The following is a 23,424-nucleotide window of genomic DNA, read 5'->3' on the forward strand; positions in this document are numbered from 1 at the left end:
GTCATCAACTTATTTAGGTTCTCCTGTGGGATCATGTGTAGCAGCATAAGTTAAAAAAATTTACTTCTGTATACTTTTATCTAGATTCCAAGAATTAATCTAATGAATCTTAGTAGGAAGAAGCTTTCAAATTCAAAATTTAGATTTAATCAAACCTTCTATATACTTAAATATTCTCATTAAAAGGAAGTTTAAAATTCTGAAACTTAGTCTGAAGGAAATAAAACACTACTGTGGAAAAATTTTAACACAAGCCTTTATAGTATTAATATTTATATTGCACCCCAGATTATGAAAAATATTTTTCACAAAGAATGTAAGAGAACTTTCAAAAGAATTTCAGGGGGACAGCTGAAGACTGCTTGAAACAAATCCTAAATGTGAACAGAAAAAGGCAGTGAATAACTTCTGCTTACTTCATATTTATTATTGTTTCTTCATAAAACCAAAGTCGTGAGCAGAACATGAGCTTAGATAGGTCAGATTAGAAACTACGTTCATATCACTTTAGAGATAATGAAATTCATACTTTACCCGGAAAAGAGCTGAGACTGTTTGGAAAGAAGAACCCTTCTTCTTCCCACCCTTCTTGCCACCACCAGCACCACCACCACTAGCATCTTCAAAAAAAACAGAAGTTTTTTTAATATTACCTTTTTTGTTGCATCTTCATACATCATAAACGTTGAGGGAAAAAAATTTAGAAAACTAACCTGTTTCTGCTCCACCATAAGAGGCAAAAAGTAAAGCCAGTGTCTTCACAGATGATTTCTGGTACAATCCAATTACAGTTTCGTTCAGGGGGTCCTTGTTCTTCTCCAGCCAGCCAGAGATGTTGTAGTCCACCGTGCCAGCATAGTGCACCAAGGAGAAGTGGGCCTCAGCCTTGCCTTTGGCAGGCTTGGGCTTCTGGAAGTTGCTGGACTTTCCCAGATGCTGGTCATAGAGCTTGTTCTTGAAAGAGGTGTCAGTTGCCTTGGGGAACATGCACTCCTCTTCCAGGATGGAGAAGATGCCCATGGGCTAGAAGATAGTACAATAAACAAGAGAGAGTGCTTGTAGAATAATATGATCATGACTTGGTCTTAAAGTAAATATAGTAAAAGACAGGAAGCTGAGAAACAAACTGATTCCCTTGCCATGAACAAAATTTCTTTCTAAAAAATGATTTTAAAAGATTCACCTACTTGACTCACACTTTGGCACAGTGATTCAGGAATGTTTTTTATGCCAAAAAACATGTTAAAACATCAGGAGGAGAAAAATTATATTTTAAAATACCTTTCACCAATGTGTCCATTGTATGTTTACTTCAGTTTTTGTACTTTTAATCAATTCCCTAAATTATATGGAACAAGAAGTAATCTCTTTCAGTTTTTTGCACTCAGAGGTCAGGCACTGACTGTATTGACCTGACTTACTTTGCTATGAACCATCTAGAAAAAAAAGTATTGTCCAGATAATTTTATTCCAGAACCCTAAGGAAATACTTTTATTTTATTTTGGGAGCTGCTCTGTGTTTTTGAAAAAAATATCCTTTAATCAAGCAAGCAGAGATACCTTCCACACAGAGAAGGTGCATGAGGAATGACTTCCATAGTTATCTGTGGACATTGTAATAGCTCTAATGCATAATAAACAATAGTACAGATAAAGAGATATTTCAACAACTAAAACTGAGTGCATGAAACTAACCATGGAAGAGATCTTTTTTTGAATAGCATTTACCATTTTCAATTTAAAATAACGAGTTCCTGAAAATACAAGATATTTTGAATTAAATATTTACCTTCTCAATGAGCTCAATGCAGGCAGCCAGGTCCATCCCAAAGTCAATGAATGTCCATTCAATTCCTTCTTTCTTGTACTCCTCCTGCTCCAGCACGAACATGTGGTGGTTGAAGAACTGTTGCAATTTCTCATTGGTGAAGTTGATGCACAGCTGCTCCAGGCTGTTGAACTTCCAGGAGGAAAAAAAACCACCACAACCACGTATTGTCAACATGCACAGTTCTTGATCATTCTCAACCCTTTATAAATCTCCTGAGTTAAAACACAACTGTATTATCATGACTGCACCACAGCAGGACCTATATGCAGCTCCCACATAAATACCTACAAAATGAAAATGGAAATTTTTCCAGAGACGATATCCCTAGTGAATCTCCTAAAATTCATAAAGTACTTTGGTGTTTTTTTATTCAGCCAAACAGATGAGTGTATGGCATAGTCTTCAATTTTTAAACACTTATCTCTGATTAAACACTTACCTATTCATACCTTGGTCATTTAAAAAATTTACACATTTTTAACCTGTTATATGTTTGTCAATGGGTCTCCAAATCCTAGTTTTACTCTATAAGTTCTTATATAAAATTATTGTAACTACGTAGGGCTTTTAAAATCATTAATGTTAAGCTCAAACTGTGAAAATATTACAACATAGAAAATTCTATTTGCTACTTCTACACAAACAACATATCTCTGTTCTTGTACTGATGAAGCTTCTGAGGGTTTTGCTCTCTGCTACAAAATTCAGTGAAGGATTTTTTTCCAGAAAATTGCAAGTTACTAGCATGTTAAACCTTCAGAAGAATATTAGTTGGAAGAAGTCCTCTGATATAGCAATCTTCCCCTGCAACAACAGTCCTCAAACCTGGTATCCTTACATCAAAGATCTCGAAGCCAGCAATGTCCAGGACACCAATGAAGTACTGTCTGGGCTGCTTCGTATCCAGCTGTTGGTTGATGCGAACAACCATCCACAGGAACATCTTCTCATAGACAGCTTTTGCCAGAGCACCCACTGAATTGTTCACCTAAAACAAAGAAGAATGGAGCAGAGGAAAAACAATATCCGAAGAAAATCATAAGTGATACAAGCCAGAGGTTCCCAGTCACCATCTGGTTGTTACCTGCTGCACAGTTTGACCCTTGGTCACATATTCATTCCCAACCTTGACTCGAGGGTAGCAGAGGGCCTTGAGCAGGTCTGCTGAGTTCAGACCCATCAGGTAGGCAGCCTTGTCAGCAACTAAGTAGAAGGACAAGGAGATAGAAAAAATAGGACTAAAAAGACATGCAGTCTTCTGAGTGATGAACCCTTTACAAACCAACTGCAATATTGAAACCCTGCTTACTGAATATCAGAGGAAGTATGACAGTCATTAAAAAAAAAAAATCTTTGTTTTGAAGATTGTTCAGAACAATACAACTAAATGCTATTTTTTTCTTTAAAAATCTTCACAGAAGCATCTAAAACCAAAGTATTTCTTTAAATTTCATTCTGAAAGCTGAAGTTCATCACTTCAGTCCAGAGCTAATTAGTATCAGGCAACAAAACACCAAAGTGTTAACAGGTTGACCACCTGACTGTAATCCAAAGCACACACTTAGGTACTTGGTCTACATGTATTCTTTGGCGGCAGCAGCTATAACCCTAAAGGGGAATGTGTTCCAAAATTAGAGGTAACAATTAAGAAGTGCCCCTTTCTGGATGCTTATTGTTACAGTCATAGCAGAAAGGCAGGCATATTCATTCATTTAGGATCAAAACCTAAAAATTCAGTCCTGAAGCTGGCCAAACCTGGTCATTGCAGGGGGTCAGACTAGATGACCTTAAAAGGTCCCTTTCAACCCAAAGATTCTATGATTCTATGATTCTATGATCTGAGAGGTTCTTTGGAAGAAGTAGACAGGGCTTAGTAATTTTAAACAACGTATGCATTATATAACCTTTAAATGATTAACTAGTCAGCTGAGAAGTAGAAATCTAAGTCAGTTCTTCCTTAGCATAGCGTACCTATGCTTCACTTAGACTGGTGTTCAAATACTACTACTATGTAATGACAGTTGCGTTTTTGAACCTTCAAAGGAAAAGAAAGAAATTGAAGGAAAGTTCCCTTTTACCTGGACAAAATTCCCAAACAACGTGACTGATGAAGGAGAAGTTCTAATACTGAATTTAATGCTTCCATTTTCTTTAAAAAAGCTACCAGAAACATATTTTCCGAAAAATCTGTCTCTTCTCAGTGTGTCTTTAATACAAGCACACTGAGCAGGCTGTGCTATACAGAACTGGGTTAGCCCAGGAGAAAATTATGGACAGATACACAGTTTATACTTCAAATAAAGATTAGGTAGTAATTGAAAAAAGGTGTATTTTTTATGGCAGTTTCATACCTATATAGTAGCTCGCTTAACATTTCTGCTGTTATCTTTCTCCATCTTCCAAACACTGAATTATTATTGCCACTTCTATTTCTAACAGGTCAACCACAGACTTTGCTAATACCTTCTGTGCCATCTGGCTCTGCCTGCTCCTCTCGTTGTTTCTGCTTGAACTTCAGGTTCCCATAATGCATGACAGCTCCTGTCAGCTTGTAAATGGCTGTTTTTTCATCAGCAGTGAAACCCAGGATGTCAATGGCACTCTGTAAAAGGAACAATAAAATAAAAACTTCATCTGAGAGAGATGACAACAGATATAACATTTTTAATTGTTACTTACATCTGTAGCCATCAGCTCCTCCTGGTCATTAATGCTGGGAACAGTGATCTCACCTTGACTCACAAAGTGATAATCATATGGGTTGGTGGTAATGAGAAGCATGTCTGAAAGTAAGAAGAGGGGACATATAGGCTTAGTTTAGTCAAGTAATAGTGTGAGCTGATACTCAGCAATCTGCCTCAAATTTAGTCATTATTCCTACCTATTAGCTCTGGCTTCTTGTTGGACATGATCTGATAAAAAATGTGGTAGCTTCTTTCTGCTTTGAGCTGGAAAGTGACTCTAGACTTCTCCAGCAGATCTGGAGGGAAAACGTAATTAGATACAAGAAGAAACAGCGAAAAAAGTAAGTAGGGAGAAGCTGGGAAGCAAAACAGGGAAAGTGGGATAGATGGTTGGGTGAAAATGTGTTGTATGGATAGATGAGTGAATGGATGAACTGTGAACAGTTCAGGAAAATCACAGAATCACAGAATCACTAAGGTTGGAAAGGACCTTCAAGATCATCAAGTCCAACCATTAATCCAGCATCACCATGTCCCCTAAACCATGTCCTGAAGTGCCACATCCACATGTTTTTTGAACACTTCCAGAGATGGCGACTCCACCACCTCCATGGGCAGCCTGTTCCAATGCCTGACCACCCTCTCAGTGAAGAAATTTTTCCTAATATCCAATCTAAACCTCCCCTGGCACAACTTGAGGCCATTTCCTATCGTCCTATCGCTGGTTACTTGGGAGAAGAGACCAACACCCACGTCACCACAACCCCCTTTCAGGTAGTTGTAGAAAAATGTCTTACATGTTTCAATATCGGCAGAAGCTAGTTTTCCTGTGGCACCGAAGTGAATTCTGATGAATTTGCCCTTTAAAGGAATAAAAACCTCTTAAGATTTACATCATAAAAATATATCTGAAATGAAGAGTTTTACCATTTACTCCACTGTGTGCAAGATTTCTACTTAGAGACATTTTCTTAAGAGTCATCTATATTTCCACCATTGACATAAAGTTGTCTTTTACATTTTTGACCATGAAAATAATCAACAGTGGCACAGATGTATATTTTATGTACGCTGAATGTACAAACGGGAAGGAATGGGTGGATTTTGTTAGCCAGACTCTTCTAACTGTATCCTGCATTCAGAGAGCAGTCACCTTAATGATATGGAAATAGCCATTTAATTAGTTCAGCTGCTTAAATCTGTCTTGCTATCAAATAAGCCATTTCAATTCTCATTAATTAAATTTGGCATAAAGCAAACAAATCATAGAATCATAGAATCTTTGCATCAGAAGGGATCTTTCAAGGCCATCTAGTCCAAGCCACTTGCAGTGAGCAGGGACATTGTCAACTAGATCAGGTTGCTCAGAGCACCGTCCAACCTGATCTGGAATGTTTCCGGGGATGGCGTGTCTACCACCTCTCTGGGCATCCTGGGCTGGTGTTTCACCACCCTCATTGTCAAGAATTTCTTCTTTAGATCTCCTCTAGATCTGCCCCATTATCCCTTGTCCTATCACCTCAGGCCCTGCTAAAAAGTCTGTCCCCATCTTTCTTATAGACCCCCTTTAAGTACTGAGCAGCTGCTATAAGGTCTCCCAGAACCTTCTCTTTTCCAGGCTGAACAACCCAAACTCTCTCAGCCTGTCCTCATAAGAGAGGTGTTCCATCCTGTGAGCATTTTTGTGGCCCTCCTCTGGACCCTCTGCCCACCCTCTCTCTTTCTTGCTTGCTTGCTTTCTTGCTTTCTTTCTCTTGCTTTCTCTCTCATTCTTTCATTCTTCTTTTTCTTCATCTCTCTCTTTCTCTCTTTCTTTCCCACCACTAAACTCCCTCCTTTTCTTCCTGGCATTCTCTCTGTCTGTCTTTTAGCAAACAACCAGAAATATATGTAAAAATAAATACACCTATTGTTTAACACTGCAATACATTATAGGATAAAATGCATGTGATCTGTTATTATAATTTACATCTCAACCCAAGGCAGAATGATTTTTTTCATAGAATCAATGTTTTTGAAATCTGGAGAATTAACTTTAGGATAAGTGGTAAAGTCATCGTAATAAAATTCATCCTTACTCTTAAAAACACGACAGCTGAACAACAGAAAAGAAAGGCTTCCATACAATTCTGTTTACCATTTTTTCAGGGATCATTTGGTTAAGCAACTTACAAAGCGTGAGGAATTGTCATTTCTCACAGTCTTGGCATTTCCAAAGGCCTCCAACAGTGGGTTGGCGCTGATGATTTGATCCTCAAGCGTTCCCTACAGAATGATAATTATTGCTGGTTATCCTTTCCAAAAACCATGTCAGGAACAGAGAAAAGCATTGATTCAATCCAGGGTCTATTAATTTGCCTGCATTTTGCCTGACTGCTCCTCTTTCTTCTTATCCCCACTGGCTGCAATTGTTGCAAAGTACTGGATGACACGCTTTGTGTTCACAGTCTTCCCTGCACCGGATTCTCCGCTGTCAAAGCAAAGAGAGAAGCAGAGAGCATGTGGTCAGGCAGGAGGTCCCCTGGTACCCGGCAGCCCTGCAGGGGCCTGAGCAGGGGTGTACTTACGTGATCAGGATCGACTGGTTCTCACGATCTGTGAAAGAAGCAGAAATACAGTACTTAAAACTGAATGAAGAACACAGACAGAATGAGACATAGTCAGGTAAGTTTAATGTTTTCAACTCCATGCTGTCAGCTTGACTTAAAAAAACAACCAACCAACCAACCAACCAAAAAAACCACAACACCTGACTGAGTGCAGGGGTGTCTTTTATTTAAAATAGTAGAAACAATGGTGTGAAGATAATAAAACACAGAGTAGTATCACAGGATCATAGAATGATCTGGGTTGGAAGGGACCTTAAAGATCACCTAGTTCCAACCCCCCTGCCATGGGCAGAGACACCTTCAACTAGACCAGGTTGCTTGAAGCCCCATCCAGCCTGGCCTTGAACTCTTTATCTAAATTTACCTTGATCTAAATTTACCCTCTTTCAGTTCAAAGTGATTACCTCTTGTCCTATCACTGCATACCCTTGTAAAAAGTCCCTCTCCAGCTTTCTTTTAGCCCCCCTTCAGGTACTGGAAGGCTGCTATAAGGTCTCCCAGAACCTTCTCTTCTCCAGGCTGAACAACCCTAACTCTCTCAGACGGTCTTCACAGGAGAGGTGCTCCAGCCCTCTGATCGTCTTTGTGGCCCTCCTCTGGACTCAATCCAACAATTCCATGTCCTTCTTATGTTGGGGGCTCCAGAGCTGGAACTCCAGGTGAGGCATCACAAGAGTGGAGTACAGGGGGAGAATCACCTCCCTCAACCTGCTGGTCATGTTTCTGTTGATGCAGCCCAGGATACAGTTGGCTTTCTGGGCTGCGAGCTCACATTGCCAGATCATGTTGAGCTTCTCATCAACCAACAAGCCCAAGTCCTTCTCCTCAGGGCTGCTCTCAATCCATTCTCCATCCAGCCTGTATTTGTGCTTGAGGTTGCCCTGACCCATGTGTTGGACCTTGTACTTGGCCTTATTGAAATTCATAAGGTTTGCACGGGCCCACCTCTCAAGCCTGTCCAGGTCCCTCTGGGTGGCATCCCTTCCCTTGGTGTTGTTGGAAAACTTGCTGAGTGTGCACTCAATCTGAATGTCCATGTTGCTGACAAAGACGTTAACAGCGCCAGTCCCAATACCAACCCCTGAGGAATGCCATTTGTCACTGGTCTCCTCTTGGATATCGAGCTGTTGACTGCAACTCTTTGAGTGTGACCATCTTCCTTTTTTCCCTTTTTAAAAATGGGGGGGTTGTTTCTCCTCTTCCAGTCGGGAACTTCACCGGACTGCCATGACTTCTCAAATATGATGGATAGTGGCTTGGCAACTTCATTTGCTAGTTACCTCAGGACCCGTGGATGCATCTCATCGGGTCCCATGGACTTGTGCACCTTCAGGTTCCTTAAATGGTCTCAAACAAGATCGTCTCCTACAGTGGGCAGTTCTTCATTCTCCCAGTCCCTGGCTTTGACTTCTGTGACTTGGATGGTTTGGCTTGAGCACTTGCTGGTGAAGACTGAGGCAAAAAAGTCATTAAGTACCTCAGCCTCCTCCATACCTTGGGTAACCAGGTCTCCCATTTCCTTCCGGAGAGGGATCACATTTTCCCTAGTCTTCCTTTTATCACCAACGTACCTATACAAGCTTTTCTTGTTGCCCTTGACGTCTCTGGCCAGATTTAATTCTATCAGGGCTTTAGCTTTCCTAACCCAATCCCTGAATGCTCGGACAATTTCTCTGTATTCCTCCCAGGATACCTGTCCTTACTTCCACCCTCTGTAGGCTTACTTTTTGTTTTTGAGTTAGTCCAGGAGCTCCTTGTTCATCCATGTGGGCCTCCAGGTGTTTTTGCCTGACTTCCTCTTTGTGGGGATGCATCGTTCCTGAGCTTGGAGCAGGTGATCCCTGAATATTAATCAGTTTGCTTGGGCCCCTCTTCCCTCCAGGGCTTTATCCCATGATACTCTACCAAGCAGATCCCTGAAGAGGCCGAAGTCTGTTCTCCTGAATTCCAGGGTAGTGAGCTTGCTGTGCACCCTCCTCACTGCCCTAAGGATCTTGAACTCCAACATTTCATGGTCACTCAAGGTTGCCCTTGAGCTTCACATTCTCTACTAGCCCCTCCTCGTTGGTGAGAACCAGATCCATCATAGCACCTCTCCTCATTGGTTCCTCTATCACTTGGAGAAAAAAGTTATTATTAACGCATTCCAGGAAACTCCTGGATTGCTTATGCCCTGCTCTGTAGTACTTCCAACAAATATCAGGGTGGTTGCAGTCCCCCATGAGGACCAGGCGGGGCTTGTGATCGTGAGGCTGCTCCTATATGTCTATAGAGGGCCTCATCCTCTCGGTCTTCCTGGTCTGGTGGCCTTTAGTAGGCCCCCACTGTAATGTAATCTGTCCCTGCCCTCCCTTTAATCCTGTCCCACAAGCTTTCAGTTGGTTCCTCATCCATCCCCAGGCAGAGCTCCATGCAACCCAGCTTGGTCATTGACATAGAGGGTGATACCCCCTCCTCATCTCCCCTGCCTGTCCTTCCTAAAGAGTCTGTATCCTTCCATTCCAACACTCCAGTCCTAGGACCCATCCCACCATGTCTCTGTGATGTCAATAATATCATAGCCCTGCAGGCATGCGCATGTCTCTAATTCCTCTTGCTTATTCCCCATGCTACCTGCGTTTGCATAGAGGCATTAAAGTGGGCCCCTGATGAAGCTGACTTACTGTCTGGACTGGCTGAAATTCCTTTGCGCTGCTCTTCAGGTGCTCTCCTACTGACCTGTGATCCTTCTCCAGGCTCTGAGCATCTATTGCTGGCACTGACATCAAACTGGTAGGAGTGGAACAGATTGAGGTTCTCCTCCCCCAGCAATTTTAGTTTAAAGCCCTTTTCACCAGCTTGGCACGCCTATGACTGAAGATGTTCTTCCTTTTCTCTGACAAATGGACCCCATCAGCCCCCAGCAGACCAGGTTTCTCAAAGGAAGCCACATTTTTTAAGTGGCCAAACCACTGGCTGTGGCACCAGTCCTGTAACCATTAGTTGATTCTCCAGATTCGACTGGTCATTTCAAACCCCTTCCCTTTGATGGGGAGGATCAATGAAAAAAATACCTGTGCTCCAGAGTCCCTTACTGCCACTCACAAGGTTCTGTAATCCTTCCTGATACTCCTCAGACAGCTTTTGGCTGTATCACTGGTGCCTATGTGAAACAACTGCAGCAGATAATAGTCAGTGGACTGTATGAGGCTTGGTAGTCTCTTGATGACATCCCTGATGTGAGACCATGGCAAGCAGCACACCACTCGAGAGAGTGAGTCAGGTCAGTAAATGGGTGCCTCCATACCTCCCAGAAGAGACTCACCTACTACTATCACCCATCGCCTTTTCTCAGTTGTGTTGGTTGTTATACAGGGAGTAGATCTGGCTGCCTTACTCATCTCCAACATCTCTCCTTATGTGATGGATCTTTCTTCTTCAGTCTGCAGAGCAGTGGAGAGGTTCTGCAAGGGCACCTCAGGCATCGGGGGAAGTCTCTTCCTCCTGTAGGTCCTTGCCATTGCAATCATCCATTTTCTGCATTATTGGCCCCCCTCCCTTCTGTGTGTGCTAGTGGGGGAGGTTTTGGCTGTTTGGCTATGGGCTGTGGGTCCACTGCAGACTGTGCTTGGAACCAGCTATCTAACTCATTCTCAGCCTCATACTGAGCCTTCTCACCGCCTGCTGCAGCTCAGCCACCTGTTGCAGGACATCCTCCACCTTTTGCAGGCACGTCTGCCACCCATCCTTGCCCTGGGTGGAAGGTTTAGGTACTTCATGAAGTCTGAGGTCTGCACTGCAACCTCTCCCTTCAGCAGCTCCATCTTGGGTGGAGGCATTGGCCACCGCTGGGGTAGATGGTGCAGACCCCCCAGCCGGAGCTGCAGCCTTGACTCTCAGACGAGTGCCCACCATTCTGGGTTGAGGCTCAGGTAGGATGCGTGCCCTTGACCTGTGCAGATGGTCACAGAACGGTGCCCAGTTGCTGAGTTATGTGTACTTCATGTGTCCTGCTCGGGCAGTGGAATGCCCCTCTTTTGCAGAGGCGCCCTCCCTGCATGCCCCCCACGCAAACTGCCACACCCTGGCTGACGTGCCGCACCCTGCTTGCCCGTCCTGCTCGCAGCGCTGCTATTCATTAGCGTTCCTTAGGGCTGCCTTTTGTGGAAGTGGGGGGTGGCCACCGTTACTCCTGGCCCTGCCCACAAATCGTCAGCCTCTCTTGTGTTAGCTGCTGGCTCCTGGTTGATCTCTGTGCTCCCCTGGGGTTTCTGTGGCTCAGGAACTCCTCCTGTATGCCACAATCCCCTGCTCCACTGCAGAACACACCTGCATCAGAGCCGATTTATGCATCAGAACCACGAAAGGTTTGAAAAAGTCTCCTCCTATTACTGAGACAGAGTATCCCTTCAGAGAGTTTCATGGTACAATCAATCTGAGACATACAGAGCCACTCACCAGTCAGCATGAACTGATAGGCGTTGTCAGAGATGGAGAAGATGTGTGGAGGGGCCTCCTGGCGCTTCTTGCCTCGGTAGGCCAACACCACCTCCGGGTTGTACACCGGCAGCCACTTGTAGGGGTTGACAGTGACGCAGAAGAGACCCGAGTAGGTCTGCGAGGAAGGGAGACAGCTCGTTGGCTTCCACTTAGCCTGGCAGAGCAGGTCCTCCCAGCTGCCCAAAGGAAGATGCTGCTGGTACTTACGTAGATCATCCAGGCTGCATAACGCTCTTTGAGGTTGTACAGCACAGCGGGTTCGTGGAGGTGGGTCATCATGGCCATGTCCTCGATTTTGTCATACTTGGGAGGGTTCATGGAGAAGATTTGATCATCCTTCACTGTCAGGGTCTGTCAGAGGAAAAGTAAGGAACATACACTTCAGCTAAGAGCCCAAAGTGGAAATTAAATGCTGTTTGTAAATCTTGCATTTTACCCACCTCTCCACCTTCAGTCTTGACGGTGACCTTTCCTGACTCCTTGCTCTGGATTGTCCCTTTCACAAAGGATTCCTTGGGATGCACCACAAAGACTGATGTCTTGGCATCGAAAGGCTTGTTCTGGGCTTCGATTCTCTCCTTTTCTGACTTTCGGAGGTAAGGAGCTGCTGCCCCAAAGACGGCCATCTCAGAGTCTGATGACATGTCTGCACTTTATGGAGGGGCTTGTCAGCAGAGAACACTGTGGAAGAACAGATGTGTTGCTCAAATGCATCAAAAGGTAACCACTTCTTAGTAGAAGAAAAGATGGAAAAAGAAAGATGCTATATTAATATTAGTCATAGCTTTTTTGGAAGTAGTTGTATATTTTTGCATTGTTGTGATTCAGCATTTATGGAAAAAGTGGAAATTATATTTTGGGAGACCATTTGGTTTAGGGGTTACTGTACTGAAATTCCATTTGAAACAACCCATAGTCACTTAGTAGTCAAGTATTTAGGCACTGTACTGTGGAGTTAAGAACCTTAAAATTCCTCTCACACTTCTAAAATTCACTTGAAATTATTATAATTCAGTTTCTTTCCAAGTGATATTAATTCAGAAAGCTCAGAAGGCTCATACACCATTGTCTTGAGTGGCATAGAGACAACTAGAGCATCTTCATAGCTCAGTTTCAGTCTCTAAAACATTTATATCATTGTATTAGTGATCCAATTATTTGCTAATTTTAGTGAGTTCTTGAATCCAGGCATAAACAGCTAGAATGCTGTCAAAAGAAGAGTAAGGCTGTTCCAAAATACACTGATGTAGCACCATATTTTTTCTTTTTAAAAATTAATATAATTTTAGGGGAAACCAAAGTCAAACACAAAGATTCAAAGCTCAACTTAGGAATTAAAAAAATTAGGAATTTTAAAGCCCGTATTAATTTCTCTGAAAAATTACTTTTTTTTCATGTTTTTTCCCCCAAAGAAATAGCAGGCAGCTTAGGAAAATATTTATTTCTATCCTGTGTAGACCTGCGTACCTAATATTTACACAACTTTTAATATTGTGTTAAATTTGTACTAAAATGAGAAAGTAACATGATAATTCTTTATTTGTCACTGCAAGAACAGGTGGTGGCTTACAGAGGAGGAGGGCTGCAGCTTCCATTTTTTTGTGAGGTAGAGAACAGGCAGAGGAGTAAGGGGAATAAATGACAATGTTGCGTTTTAATGAGAAGACAAACAGAGCTTTCTACTCTTCCTCCCAGTGATTTCATGGCAAATTTTGGATGAAATAACACATTCATTCACAGGCTCTGAGACAAAATGTTGAGTTTTACACTTTTCCCTACTGTGCTTATGTTGGTCCAGTTCTACTGCTGTGGCAGCAAAGATGGGAAGCCAGCGTGCCTTGATCCCTGTTAGGTCAGTTAAGCAGAAGTGAAGAATATCCCCATGAGGATATTCTGGTCTGCCATTAGTGGTCAGAGACTTCAAAAGCAGCCATTTAAAGATTGGACCAGATGATCTTTTGAGGTCCCTTCCAACCTGGGCTCTTCTGTGATTCTATGATTCACTTGAAAACCTTACCAGCCTTGGGTATCCCACCACCTTCTATTGTGACCACACTGGGTTTTAAATTATAGGGTGAAACAGTGACCATTCACTCAGCCCTATAGAAACCCCACCCAAAAGGATCTTCCTCTGCCCTGTAGCAATTAATAAATCAGGTTCTTACCTCTCGTGACACCAGATGGGTGGCTTGCAGGCTGGCAGCTGGTCAGTACTGTAAAACAGAAATGGCAACTCCCTACTTGTTGCACAGAAATCCAGAGTGAAAATGTGTAGGTGCCTTGAAAGCAGCTTTTAAGCCTGAGCTGATAAATTGACTCCCCTCCTGGAAATGAGCACTGGAGGCAGCAAGAATGATGCGGCACATAGGGGCACCATCCCCTTCCTGCAAGCCTGCGGACCGCGTACACTTACCTTGAAGCTTTCCGTGGAGACAGGGCAGACTTGTCGCAGGGGCGTTTTATAAGATCTAGTCTGCAGATGCTACAGATGCCTACTCTTTCTTCGGTCAAAAAATTTTTGGCAAAGCATTGTCTGGCAAACTGAACTAAGGGCATAATTGTCATTTGACATGACTAGATATAATTAGAAAATTTAGATGTCTTACTGACTATATGAATCCATCTCCTATAAATAATTTGACAAGGGTGTTAAGGAGGGAATCTGGACTAGTTAAGGCACTTAGAGAACTTGGATGCAGGACTTATGGATTCTATTGCTGGCTTTCCCACCGACTCACTGTGTGACCTGGTGTGGATTGTATGGTATGTCTGTGCTGCGGATATCCCAGCTGTACAATGGGAATGACAACATTTATCTTCCCCATGTGATGGTGAGAAGCTTATAAGAAATGCCTAAGAGCAATACATTAAGCAGGCAACTAACAGGGAAATAAGTATTAGTAGAAGCATTTGGCAGTTGTGTTGGTAAAATTCTGAAAGTAGAGGCGTAATCTGGATCCTTCAGTGTGATAGTGCTGGCACCTGAGAGTCAGACATGGCAAGATGACTGGCCAAGAGACAAAGATTTGGTCACAGCAATAGGAGGCTGGGTTCTAGCTGAACTACTGGATTGGAGTCTGAGAGAGAGATGTGTGGTCGCTTCTGATATATGAAGAAAAGCATACATACACTTGTGCACATGTGACCATCTGTACGCTTGAAATTGCAAAAAAATAGGAGATTGTCCAAGAAGTGTTTTTAGAAGCCTGTGCATGAATTTGTGCTAAGGGAGATGTCATAAGGTATGCTGTGATTTCTGCTATGTATAGGTCAGTGCAGCTGAACAACAGATGCTCCGTTCTTTTCTTGATGATGTTTTAATTCATCAGAAAATATCCATACTTCCAGTTGGAAAAGGAAAGGACCTCAGTTCTCTCTTATGCCTTTTTTACAAGTCTGACTTGTCAATTTGTACCATAAATAAAGCAAACTGCAGAGGTAAAGGTTTGGGCCTGTAGAAATCTGTTCCATTTGCATGTCATAACCATTTTCAAAAAGGAGTGGTTACAGGTTGTTACAGAGCCTATATATCAACCAAGTATTTTTCCATTCCTGCAGAAATTTCTGCTCAGTCAGAATTCCAGAGCCTTTCCACCATCCCAGAGCTCAGCTCACACATACAGAAGACAGCCTACATAAAGACATTTGCAGTCCTCAGTTTATCCATCAATACACACCACTTCTTCCCAATTCCTCTAACATAAACAAACCACAGTCTCAGATAAAACCTGTCCCACTGTCACACTCCCACTGACAAATTCACCAACTGGGAAAAAAAAACAAAGACCCCTTCAATCCTTCCCTACCCACAACTCCCAGAAACTAATGTATTGCACATTTACAAATCCATACAATGCGATAAAAGCTGTCAACAAGTTGCCGCCTATATCAGAGCACTAGAAGTGGCAGCCAGTCCTGATACTCTGAGAAAGGGGGATTTGCTGGTAGTCCTGGAGAGTGACTCATCTAGTTTTAGGGAAAGGGCACTGTTACTTGAGCTGCTTTAAATGTTGTCAGATCTAAACACACTCTTCTCCTGGTCATTGGCATTTTGATTATTGAAAGAGGTCAGGGACACAGGGACAACGTTAGAAAAATGATGCCTGTGATCCAGGGTAATATCCAGCATCAGACATTAACCTGTGCATGAAGAGCTTGCTCCAAAAAGTGCCTCTGACATTGCAGCACCCACATTTTCGGTGGCTGGGCCCCAGGCTGTTCCAAACTGAGGAACTGGGGTGCCACATGGTGTCCAGCAGCCCAGTGGGTTATTGGTCCTGGCTGTGTAAAGGACAGGAGGGCCTTGGCAGATCAGAGCATGAGGTTAAGAAGGGAGGGAGCAGGGATGGCTGAGACCTCATGCCAGGACATGGGAGCTGAGGACTTTCTCCCATCAGGTTGGAATGATAGAATGGCTTGCTTTGGAACAGACCTTCAAAGATCATATATTCCAACACCCATGCTGTAGTCAAGGACATCTTTCACTACCTTAGGTTGCTCAATATTTCTGTATCAGAAATAGTGTGGCCAGCAGGCATAGGGAAGTGATCGTGCCCCTGTACACAGCACTTTTGAGGCTGCACCTCGAATACTGTGTTCAGTGTTGGGCCCCTCACTACAAGAAGGAGGTTGAGTTGATGGAGAGTGTCCAAAGCAAGGCAACAAAGCTGGTGAGGGGTCTGGAGAACAATTTTATGAGGAGCGGCTGAGGGAACTGGGATTGTTTAGTCTGGAGAAGAGGAGGCTGAGGGGAGACCTTATCGCTCTCTACAACTACCTGAAAGGAGGTTGTAGTGAGGTGGGTGTTGGTCTCTTCTCCCAAGTAACAAGTGATAGGACAAGAGGAAATAGTCTCAAGTTGTGCCAGTGGAGGATTAGATTGTATTTTAGGTAAAATTTCTTTACTGAAAGAGTGGTCAAACATTGGAATAGGCTGCACAGGGAAGTGGTGGAGTCACCATCACTGGAGATGTTCGAAACACGTGTAGATGTGGCACTTTGGGACATGGTTTAGTGGCAATGGTGATGTTGGTTTGACGGTTGGACTTGATGATCTTAGAGGTCTTTTCCAACCTTAATGATTCTGTGATTCTATGAAACTCCCTTCCAACATGACCTTGAAACTTCTAATGGTGGGGCACCCGTAACTTCTCTGCAAAACCTGTTCCAGTGTCTCAGCACACTCATTGTAAAATATTTCTTCCTTATACCTATATGAAAGCTGCCCTAATTCAGTTTAAAACAATTTCTTCTTGTCCTGTCACTACAGGCACTGATAAAATGTAAAGCAGACTTTTAAGTAAGTCTTTGTCTGTCTTTCTTATAAGCCCCCTTTAAGTATTGAAAGGGGGCTTGAAGGTCTACTTGAACCTTTCTCATCTTCACACTGAACAACTCCAACTTTCTCAGCCCTTCTTCATAGGAGAGGTATTCCAGCTCTCGGATCATTTTTGTGGTCCTCCTCTGTACTCAGTCTAACAGGTCCATGTATTTCCTGTGCTGGGGACCTGAGAACTGAAGGAAGTACTGTAGGCAGGATCTCACAAGAGCATAGTAGAGGAGCAGAATCACCTCCCTTGACCTGCTCTCCTTGGTTCTTTTGATGCAGCCCAGCATCTGATTAGCTTTCTGGGCTGCAAGTGCACATTGCTGGCTCATGTACAATTATTTTATCCACCAGTATCCCTGAGTTCTTCTTTGAGTAGCTGCTGTTGCTTTTCTGTGGTGTCCTGCTCTCAGTGGTACGTAGCAAGATTGCCTTATGCAGTGCTGTCAGGCTGGGACAAAGTGCCCTCAGGATGTGCCTGGATCTCAGAGGCTATATGGAGAGTCTAGCCAAGTGTGACTTTGAGGACTGAAAATCTTTGAATTTCCAGTGGCCAGTCTTCTCAGTAGAGCTCTTATGAGGTTTTGCTGTTGTGTTGTCTAGGATGTGGACATGCAGGAGGCACATGGCTGGGTAGCTCTGGGCATGCAATCAGCTGAGGGAAGGTCTAGTTTGAAAGGGAAGTGGCCAGTAAGCTGAGGTGTCTTCAGGTTTGACTCAACAGTGCTTTCAGGATGGTGACCTTTAATGTAGCATCAGGTCTGTTCACAAAAGAGTTTAGAAAACAAAAGACTTCTATGGGATTGGTCCCAAGGTAGCTTCTGACATGTAAGCCAGGCTGTAGGAAAGAAAAATTCCTTCCTTGCTTCCTAATATCCTCTCAATAGTCGGATGACATTTCCTCTAGCTCCAAATCATTCAAGTTTTTTTTAGTGAAAGTTCAAATGAGTTTGGTCAGTGCTGCCAGGAGGATATAACTGTACCCTGTGTGGTATTCCACAGCTATATAGCAGAAAATATCCATATATACTTTTATGAAGATATTGTATTAAAGGTACATGAAAGATATGCCCAATTCCCAATTTTACTTAAGGAAAAATTATAGTATTGTGTACATTTCTTTTCTGTGTAGTGTGTTATGAATATCAGGGAAGATAATTGAAAAATATTCATAAAAATTCTGAAAAAATAGTGAAAATATTATAACTTTAAGTGTTATATACCATATTCTTACAATATCCATCTGTAAGTATATATGGATATTCAGGTCTTAACTGTTCCATTGCTTTACAACTTTTCTGTACTTGAGCAACATGCTGTTTGCCAATATATTTCAGATTCCCAAACTCAGGTATTGTGACAAATAGAATTACAGTGCTTTTTCTGTCTTTTCAATCACTCTAAATTTTCTGGAATTTTTTTAAGTCTTCATCTTTACTTAAAAGTCTGCTTTACAGAACTATCTTTTTACTGAATTGTGTTATCAGATTCAAACTATAGACAGTTTTTTTCCTACTGTGGTTATCTTATATTCTCCAAAGACAATGCAAAAAATTCAAAGTACAAAATTATTAAGAAATTTTGGTTAGCTGATGGAGCCTCATACAATTTCTACACATTGAGTGAAATGGATTTGGAGTGAGTAATAACAATTTAAACTTGATGATGTGTATGTGCACTCAGGACAATGTCAAATTCAGTTGATTTTCAATCTACAGAGAGAAGAAGATAATTATCTGTGCTCTGCCAGGAAAGTTGAGGAAAATGCCTATGTACTGAGCCCATGTAAAATATGAAGGCTTCTCATAAAATAAACTGTCTTGCTGCCTGTTCCAGAAGCCACGTGGTTTAGTGCAGCACTGATCTATCTCCTCAATATGACCTTGAAGTGAGCCTTTTGGGGCTCTTTTCAGGTTACAGTAACAGCTGAAAAAAGAAGTAGCTGATTCCCACTGCTGCCAGGACTTAATGGAAACTCAGCAGGGGATGGCTGGAGAAATTAATTCCTTCTTATATTCTCTCTCTGATATTAATGTCCCTTGTTCTTTGCCCCTATTCCCAGGATGACATATAACCAAACCCTTTTCCTTATCCTTGCAAGTTTCCTTCTACATATAAGCATGGTTTCTGGGGGAAGTAACACCATGCTGAACTAGCACGGCAAGACCTTGTAGTGCAGCAGTCTTTGCTTCACAAGATCCAGGATCCGAGGTAGTGGTGAAGGCCACAGCAGGATGTGTTAATAAAACTGTAATAATCCAGTATTTTTATTCTTAGTCTATCTCTGGTCCTAATTTTTGTTCACTCAAATAGGTACAGTTGGGGCAGCACTATGTGTATTGAAGAATATGGTCTTACGTTTGAGTTAATTATGTCTGTGCTATAATTCAAAGAGTAAATTCAGTACAATTAAAAGTATGTTAATGATGTTCTGGTAATAGCACCTTCTGCCCACCTGAGTAGCAAGGAAAGGCATAGTTCACAAAGGTGTATCACATATATGAAGGAAACTGCACCATCTCAGTAGGCAATGCTGTAAACATTCTCCTGTGATGCATCTAGCATCCTGGCAGGAATGGGAAGTGCTATTTCTTCCGAAAGCAGGTGTTAATTCAGGGACAGCTTAGTTAAGAGCTTGAGAGGAAATCGGCCTGATGTCTTGGAGGAAACTTTCAACTATCTGATGAACTCCAGGACCGATTAAACTGAGTTCCTCTTAAGCTACAAGTACTTCCTTATGGAATGAGATTTAAATAATATTGGTTTCAACGTCAGAACAAAGAAACAGCATAATTAAATAGCTGGAATGCAAAGCTAAATTCACTGGTCCAGGTTTATCTTATTCAATGTTGTGTAGTTGACACAGATGACAAAATCAGAAGCTCAGCCATCATCAGTCCCCTATAAGCTCCAACAGACCAGGAAGACTGAAAAGGTATGAGCAGGCAATATATATCCAAACACTTTAAGCATACTAGAGGAAAATCTCATTGCCATGAATATTTTTGACTGACATATAATTACATCCCAAGCTACTAGAAAAACTTTCACTATAAAAAGACATTTGAATGTCTTAGTTTTTTAGGAAGACTTTCATTAATCTTTGCAAATTTGGTCATCTAGGTCTCACAGATCACAGCTGACAGTTCCATTTCAGTGACATATCACAGTTCATTTCCTGTTCTGGAGGAGTCCCCTGGCTGACATTAAATTTGGCACAATGAAAAAATAAAAAACATGTTAACATTTTTATTTTTTAATTTACCAGATGTCTTTTACCTTCACCTGAATAAGAATATATAAAAGGCATAATTCTTTACTTGATATTTTAGTAGTCAGCTGTAAAATACCTTGTTTATTGAAAGAAAGAGCAATAGATCATTGAAAAATATTGCCAACATTTGATATTTTGATTGAACAAACAAAAAGTATAAAGAATGGAAATCAAGATGGAAAATGTAGCTTATTTACATATCTTACTTGAAAGTTGTCCTTGTTTCAGCTGGGATAAAGTTAATTTTCTTCATAGAAGCTAGTGTGAGGCTGTGTTTTTGATTTGGGATGAGAAAATATTGATAACATACTGATGCTTAGGGTTGTTGCTAGGTAGTCAAGGACTGTCTGGCCTTTCATGCTGGCCTGCCAGCGAGAAGGCTTGGGGTACAAAAGAAGTTGGGAGGGGACACAGCCAGGACAGCTAAATATTTCACTGACTTATTTTGTTGTTCATCTCTGCTTCTTGGTCACAGGATAAGGATCTCAGGAAGTAATCTCAATGATTACTACCAAGGAAAATAGACTAAACATTAAATTCAAGTTTTCAAGGCAAAGTGGGCAGGGAAAAGTAACTCGGACCATGTTAATAGAGGTCAAGGATGAAGATGAGCATCAGATGGACATAACGGAAAAACACTGGATATCCAGGGCTTCTGTGTTACTGAAACTATCAATACAGATAGCACTTCTTCAATTTCCTGCAGTTGAAAAGGCATGGTGAAATCAAAGAAAGTTTCTAGGCGGCATGTTCAGAAGTTCTGTTCTGTTCTCCTTCGGTAAGAAGCAAAAATTGGCAACACTCATGTTCAGTCACTTGGCCACTCACATGAGCATACCCTGAAGGGATTTGAGCTACTCATCCTTTTTGGCAACTTTGTTTTCTTTCACAAAGCTGATCTTTCTCCCACCAATGATTACTTTATATTTCATGACATGTTGACCTGTAAGCTTCTTGCAGAGAAGTCTATAATCCAAAGTCCTCAATTCTATTTCTTGTCTGCTCTTAAGTTCACAGACATTGGTGAATTACACTGAAAAAACTCCATCTTGCACTATGTCTTTGCTAGCATACTGCACTATGCCAGGGAACATGTGCAGATACAGGAAGCTACTTATACTGATAAAATATTAGAGTATTCTCTGTGAAGCTTTTGACCTGTGCCAGCTACCCATCTCCTAAGCAGATTCAAAAGCATAACTGGACAGCTCGCATTTTCTGGGACCATTCCCAATACGATCTGCATCTAGTGTCACCATTCTTGATACAGAAATAGTTTACTCCTATAAGCATAAGCAGTCCCATGCCAGTTGGCCTAAGTTCCTGGACGTGTTTAATTTACTAGTGTAGCTGTAGTGCTCCTGTAGAAAGGTTTGAAGCAACCACAAAGGTATCTGTCCTTAGGAAAGGAAGAGTCTGTTGGAAGAAGCAACCTTGATGGGTGAGGTATTGGGAAAGGAAATGAATCTTGCCTCTGTTAACTTTCTGCCAATGTTTCCATCTCTGCAGGGCTGGAATCCACTGCAGCTGAATGCAAAGCACAGTAGACTCAAAAGACAAGAGACAGAACTAGAGCAGACCCTGGATACAGGCTGCCCTGCAGAGCAATGCAGCATGCGCAAGGCTCTGCGGTGCTGACATTCCCATGGAAGAGGGAGGATTTGGGCATGCTGAAAATAGATCCTTCCTGAGATGGAGCCCAGGCAGCTGCCTCACTCTCTGCCACCCCTTAAGACATGGCTTCCACTCCCCCATGTTCTGTGGCTGTCTGTGAGACCAGGAGCAAGAAGTCACGTCTTAGCAAGGCAGCACAGGTCAAGTGGGAAAGTGGAGGCATCCTCAAGACTGCCAGTCTGTGTCACGTCAGGACACCCCACCCGTGTTTTTTTCTTAGTGCGTTCACCTCATAAACTGGAAACTTTACTTTAGCTGAAATAAGTGTGTGGATGAGGAGATAGTGGTGGAAGTAATACACCTTGTGAAATACCATGCTATACAACTTTGGGCTCTGTGTAAAGGTGTAAGGATTTTCATGGCATATCTTGCATGTGTTTCATTTGGAAGTTCAGGATGTATAGGCTGGACAAATAGGTTGTTGTGACATTTTAAAATTGTCTGGACTGTTCAAGGGGTAGCAATCAGCAGCTAATTAGTAGCTGGCTGGCAGCTGTTAGTGAGAACAGTACACCTGTGGTTCACAATGAGGCTCTTATCTTTCAAAACCTTCATTAATACCCTGAGTGATGACATGGAATGCACCTTTGGCAAATTTGCAGATAACACTGATCTATGGGGAGTGCCTGAACGTTATAAATGGCAGAGATTCAATCCAGTGGGACCTTGATAAACCTGAGGGTAAGACCAACAGAGACCTCATGAAGCTCAGTAAGGAGAAGTGCAAGTTTTCCACCTGTGGCAGAATAACGCCATATGGACACGGAAGTGTCTTAGCATTAGCCCTGCTAGAAAGGATGTGGAGGTTTTGGAAGATTCTAGTCTGAATGTAAGCCAACAGTGCTTTCTCACTCTGAGGAAAGCAAATCCATAGTGGGCTACATGAGGAACAGGGTGTCCAACAGAGCCAAATAAGTTACTTTCCCCCCTGTACTTGGGGCTGGTGCAGTCACACCTGGAATGTAGTATTGCATTTTTGGCTCTGCAGTTCAAGAGGCATGTGGAAAAACTGGAGAGGGTCCACCAAATGGCTACCAAAATGGCAAGTGACCTAGAGCACATTACCTGGGCTACAGGCCCACAATAAGTAGAGGGCAACAATCTGTCTTTACATCTTCCGCTATTTCCTATCTGCACTTCCTTCCAGCCCTCTGCTCCTTTGTTCAGAATGTGTTCCCCCATAAAGAAGTTGAAAAGAAGTATAGTGTCAGAGGTGAGTCTGCAAATCCATGGTTTCTTTTTTGTGAGAGTGACTAAAGAAAACTGTCATTGTATTCAGTGACTGAAGTCTCTATACATTCTTTGAGCCAAAACACAGTTAAAAGCTTTACTGTATGGCAGTGCCATGATTTAACTCCAGTAGGCAGCTAAGCTCCACACAGCTGCTTGCTCACTCTGTCCCAGTGGGATGTGGGACAGAATTAGAAAGGTAGAAGTGCAAAAACATGTGGGCTGAGATAAAGACAGTTTAATAGGTAAAGCAAAAGCCATGTGCATGAGCAAAACAAAATAAGGAAATGTCCTGGTTTCAGCCCGGGTAGAGTTAA

At 42.3% G+C, this 23,424-nt stretch overlaps 1 protein-coding gene across 1 annotated transcript; it reads right to left on the reverse strand.

The window, feature by feature from the left end:
* Positions 1-5: 5 nt before the first annotated feature.
* Positions 6-12,229, reverse strand: LOC104617418 (myosin heavy chain, skeletal muscle, adult-like; the record flags this gene model as incomplete). Its single annotated transcript, XM_010282733.1, has 16 exons — positions 12,044-12,229; positions 11,811-11,954; positions 11,562-11,718; positions 7,083-7,110; positions 6,874-6,985; positions 6,688-6,780; positions 5,313-5,376; positions 4,713-4,811; positions 4,511-4,614; positions 4,295-4,433; positions 2,916-3,034; positions 2,670-2,819; positions 1,790-1,960; positions 729-1,023; positions 535-620; positions 6-23 (listed from the first exon to the last, which is right to left on the reverse strand). Coding segments are annotated over exons 1-16 (1,965 nt in total), but the record flags the coding sequence as incomplete, so codon positions are not given.
* Between the last annotated feature and the right edge of the window lie 11,195 nt (positions 12,230-23,424).

Source organism: Phaethon lepturus, unplaced genomic scaffold (genome assembly GCF_000687285.1).
Source record: "Phaethon lepturus isolate BGI_N335 unplaced genomic scaffold, ASM68728v1 scaffold6342, whole genome shotgun sequence".
Lineage (NCBI taxonomy): Eukaryota > Metazoa > Chordata > Aves > Phaethontiformes > Phaethontidae > Phaethon > Phaethon lepturus.